This window comes from Carlito syrichta, unplaced genomic scaffold (genome assembly GCF_000164805.1).
Source record: "Carlito syrichta isolate Samal-C Ts95f unplaced genomic scaffold, Tarsius_syrichta-2.0.1 Scaffold288845, whole genome shotgun sequence".
NCBI lineage: Eukaryota > Metazoa > Chordata > Mammalia > Primates > Tarsiidae > Carlito > Carlito syrichta.
In genome coordinates, this window is record NW_007232941.1 from 15,121 (window position 1) to 19,876 (window position 4,756).

Genomic DNA, 4,756 nt, shown 5'->3' on the forward strand with positions numbered 1-4,756 from the left:
CCATATGTCATTATTCTTGTGATATGTCAGCATTTCTTGCTATCTAAAACCCTATATTCACGTTTGTGAATATGCATTCTGATAGATATGACCTTTATGTCTTGAAAGAGTGTGAGAAGGACAGCAGAGCTCATACACTCTGCTTCATAGTCATACTCTTCATTACTGATCTTAAATATACATACAGGTGAACACACAGACACACGTCTAGCACCTACCTCATATTAAGTAAGTAATATTTGTTAATTTACTGATTATTTTATGATGCAGAGATACTCAGAAATACAAAAAGATAAAGAACTTAGAGTAGAATATAGGCTAGATGGATGATAATATATAACATTACTAAAAATATAATTTTACAAGGTTTATAAAATGTAAATGTTTTTCATGGAATTTTCTAACCCTTAGGTGTCAAATGACTGAGAAGGAAGCAGATTATTGTCCTCTTTCTAAAAATGAAATGCTCGATGAAGGATAGAGGATGTGTCTGTGGACATGGACCAAAGATGAGAATATTACCAAATTTTTGTTAGTTAATTTTCAATTTATAATTGATATAATGATTGTGAATATTTTGGGAGTACAGGGCGATGTTTCAATGCATGTAAACATTGCATAATGATCAAATCAGTATAGTTACGATATCCGTCATTTTAAATATATTTTAGACTCACAAGAAAGAAAATTACATAACAAGTCTTACAAGTAGGAAACCAACATGGTCCCTTAGCTCAGTCAGTGTGAGAGTCCAAGCCTGCATGGGAAATTCCTTGTGGTTACTTTCCTCAGAGCTTCCTTCATATCCTTGTTCCTCAGGCTGTAGATGAGGGGATTAAGCATGGGGGTTACCACTGCATAGAAAAGAGACACTAGTTTTTCCTGCTCTTTGGAAGACTTTGGTGTCATGTAAGTGATAATTGCTGACCCATAGAAAAGGATGACCACAATGAGATGGGAGCCACAAGTAGAAAATGCCTTGAGCCTCCCTGCAGCTGAATTTATCTTGATTATAGTCACTATAATGCAACCATAGGATAACATAATTAGGGAAACAGGTATAAGGAGAATCACAACTCCCATGAGGAAAATGGCCATTTTTGATGTGTGGGTGTCTGTGGTTGCCAAGATCAACAGTGCAGGGGCCTCACAAAAGAAATGAGCAATATTGTTACTGCCTCGGTAGGGTAGCCTTAGGGTGAAGATGGTGTCCACCACAGACACCAAAATGCCACTGGTCCATGATCCTGTGGCCAGCTGGACACACATTTTCCAGGTCATGATGCTAGGGTAATGCAAAGGATTACAGATTGCCACATACCGATCATAGGACATCACTGCCAGAAGAGCACACTGTGTACACCCAAAAATAAGAAAGAAGAAAAGCTGAGCTGCACACCGTGTGAATGAAATGACTTTCTTCCTGGAAAGCAGGTGGACTAGGGCCTGAGGTACTATGTTGGTAGAGAAACAGAGGTCAGCCAGAGACAAATTGCAGAGAAAAAAATACATGGGTGTGTGAAGTCGAGAGTCAACATGAACAAGGGACATGAGAAGAAGATTTCCAAGCACAGTGACTAGGTAGACACACAGGAATAAGATGAATAGCAGGTCCTGGGTGTGTGGGTCATCAGAGATTCCCAGAAGGAGGAATTCTGCAACCTGTGTCTGATTTGCCTCTCTCATAGTTTTTCTTCCTTTTTAGTAAAAAGTCACTACATGGTAAACATACACATGTATAACCTATAAAATTATATAATTCAGAGTTGCAAGTCTTAGGAATTGCCCCAGTGACTTCCAGTATTTTCAAGAATCTCCATCATAAGGTCTTTTGATGATGATCATGCTACTTTCATTGTAACATTTTCAGTGTTGCAAAACAGTACTTTACACAATGGCCCTTTCATTGTTGGTGTCGTCTGGCAACCATTGTTGATGTCATTGGCAAGTCATCTTTCTTACTAGTGGATTACAAAGAAATCCATTAGGTATATCAAAATACAGTTATCAAAATGGTTTTGAATATCACACTTCTAATAATACAACATAAATACAGACTAGATTTATCTGTAAAGTCATGCCTTTCAATTTTAATTTATTATCAACTAAAACACCTGAGTCTTATATGCTCTTGTTACCTCTCTTCTTCTTATGATTGCGTAGATTTTTTAAAAGTTCCTGTTGTTTCTTCCCTGGAAGAAACAGTCACAAAGGTATAAGAAATCAGAAACAGCCAAAGTACCCTGCAGAACTAATATGTTTCTTCAAGAAAATAACCAGTCTTGAAGGAGCTAGGAAACCAAGGAGTATCTCAGAATATTCCTTGGCAATATTATCTGCAACTTCAGCAGTAGCTCTGTGAAATCTCAACTCATTATAAGCCACCAGCTTGGCTAGTTTCATACTCAGCCCAAATAGCACTGCTCCACCACCTCTATCCAGTCATCTCTCTGCTGAACACTATCTGTATAATCTGTCCACTCCTGCCAGAGATTAAAAGCTGCTTTGTAAACTATGCATACAGCTTCATTCCATAAATAATTATTAATTAAATGAAGTAAATGAAAGCAATTTGATCATATAGTTCAGCAGAGTTATTTAGAAGGCCTGTCAATATCCCTAAAGAGATTTGAAAGAATTTGAAAGTAATAATAAAATTTCATGGAGCTACTCCATAAAGAAAGAAAATAAATTTACTTTAAAATGCAAAGTTTAAGATCCTGTGCAAGAGTTGGGTTCTCAATCCTTCAACTCTCTGGTAAAATTGTTTCAAAATGATGTTTCTAGTATATCAAATAAAATGAATTACTAAGGAAACCAGTTATATTAAAATATAGTTTTCAAAATAGTTTTAGGAAGCAAATGTGTAAGCAGCAATGCATGTGCTTCTTTGTTAATACATTTAAAAAATGTAAATGGTGGGTCTAATAACCCCCTTCATTTAAAAATAATAATGAATTTAAATGTTTGGCGATCTCTTCAACAATTGCACTGTGATATAAAAGCACTTCTAATTTTTACTGCTGACAGTCATAGATATTTGTAATATTGACATGGATGGGTCATCTGTGCTCAGTCTGAAAGAAATATCAACTTTCAGTTAGAGGAAAGTAAAAAAAAGAAGTAGCATTTCACTCCAAAATGAACAACCATCTGGACTGGTCTGTGGGTCAAAGTGATGACTCATAACGGCTCATGCTTCAACTCGTAATTGGTCTTAAGACTAAAGTTGGAAGTGAACTTTTATTTTTACTGTTTGGTGCTTTAGTTTTTTAGTATTACTATTTGTTCACTTTGCTGGTAGAAAGTCTTAAGCAAAAGCTAGTCCAACATACATCACCTACATGACAAAACTCAACTTACAACCCTTCCAAATGTACCCATTGCTGGTTACCCATGAATTCTCTGCTTCTTCCCTCCCTTCCTGGATTACTCCCACAATATTTTCCCTCCAAACAGGAGTTCAGTTGTCCTGGACCAATATCACCACTAACACCCAAGCTGGGAAAAGTTTGACCTAATATTTCTTCTCTTTTGTATCTTTTGACCACCAAATGAAGACTCCTGCAAACAACTTCAGCTTACTGTTCTACTTAATGTACAGATTAGCTAATTTTCAAAAGGTTATTTTTTAAACTCAAAATACACCTTCTCCTTATTCTTTATGTAACTCCCCTCTTTTACAAATTCAGGAAAATCTGTCCAAACATTGTCATATCAAACTATATAAACATAATGGTTACACAGTATTACACTTATACTGGGTAAACCTAAGTGTAGACCTTGATTCAATTTTAATAAAATAAAACCCAGTGTCACCAAACTCTAAAAGCATTGAAAAGATAAAAATTTCTCTGAATAAAGATAAAAAGATAAGAGTCCCCCAAAAAAGAGACTCTATATTTTTTCTCAGTTCTCTTTATTTCAATTTTGTTTTTCTGTAAATTAAGTTTTAAAGAAGATATATTATTAATTTTAAAATTTTGTTTGTTTAATCATATTTTAAATATATACCAAATAGACATTTTCAAGAACTAAGGAAAATTTGATAAATTGTCATCAAAATTAAAAACTTTGTGCTTCAAAAGACACCATTAAGGAAGTGAAAAGACAACCCACAAAGTGGGAGAAAATTTTTGCAAACTATATATCTGATAAGGGATTTGTAGCTAGAATATATAAAAACACAACTTGATAATAAAAAAGTAGATAATCTAATTAATAAATAAGCAAATGATGTAAATGTACATTATTTCCAGAAAAAATACACAAAAGGCCAGTAAACACATGAAAAGATGCTCAAGGTCACTGACCATAAGGGAAATGCAAACTAAAACCACAATGGCATACCACTTTATGCTCTCCAGGAAGGCTAAACAATTGGCCAGTAGGTATATACCCAAGAAGACTAAAACACATGTCCACACAAAAACTTATACCTGAATGTTCATAGCAACATTATTCATAATAGTCAAAAATAAAATAATTCAAAATCTTTCAACTAATGAATGTATAAATAAAAGATGATACCCATACAATGAATTGAACATGCAACAACATGGAGAAACTCTGAAAACATTATACTAAGTGAAAAAAAGCTAGTCATAAAGGCCACATATTTCATGATTCCATTTATGTCAGGAACAGGCAAATCTATACAGAAAGACTATAGATTAGTGGATGGGGGTTGGAGGATATAGGAAGACTGGAGGATGATAATGAGTGCATGGTTTCTTCTGGTGGTGACGGAAATGTT

The 4,756-nt window shown here is 34.8% G+C and overlaps 1 protein-coding gene across 1 annotated transcript; it reads right to left on the minus strand.

Annotated features, from left to right (window-relative positions):
• Positions 1-702: 702 nt before the first annotated feature.
• On the minus strand, positions 703-1,781 carry LOC103256021 (olfactory receptor 2D2). The gene has a single exon (XM_008053901.1). It carries the CDS (start codon positions 1,684-1,686, stop codon positions 739-741), a length of 948 nt encoding a protein of 315 aa, XP_008052092.1. The 5' UTR covers positions 1,687-1,781; the 3' UTR covers positions 703-738.
• Between the last annotated feature and the right edge of the window lie 2,975 nt (positions 1,782-4,756).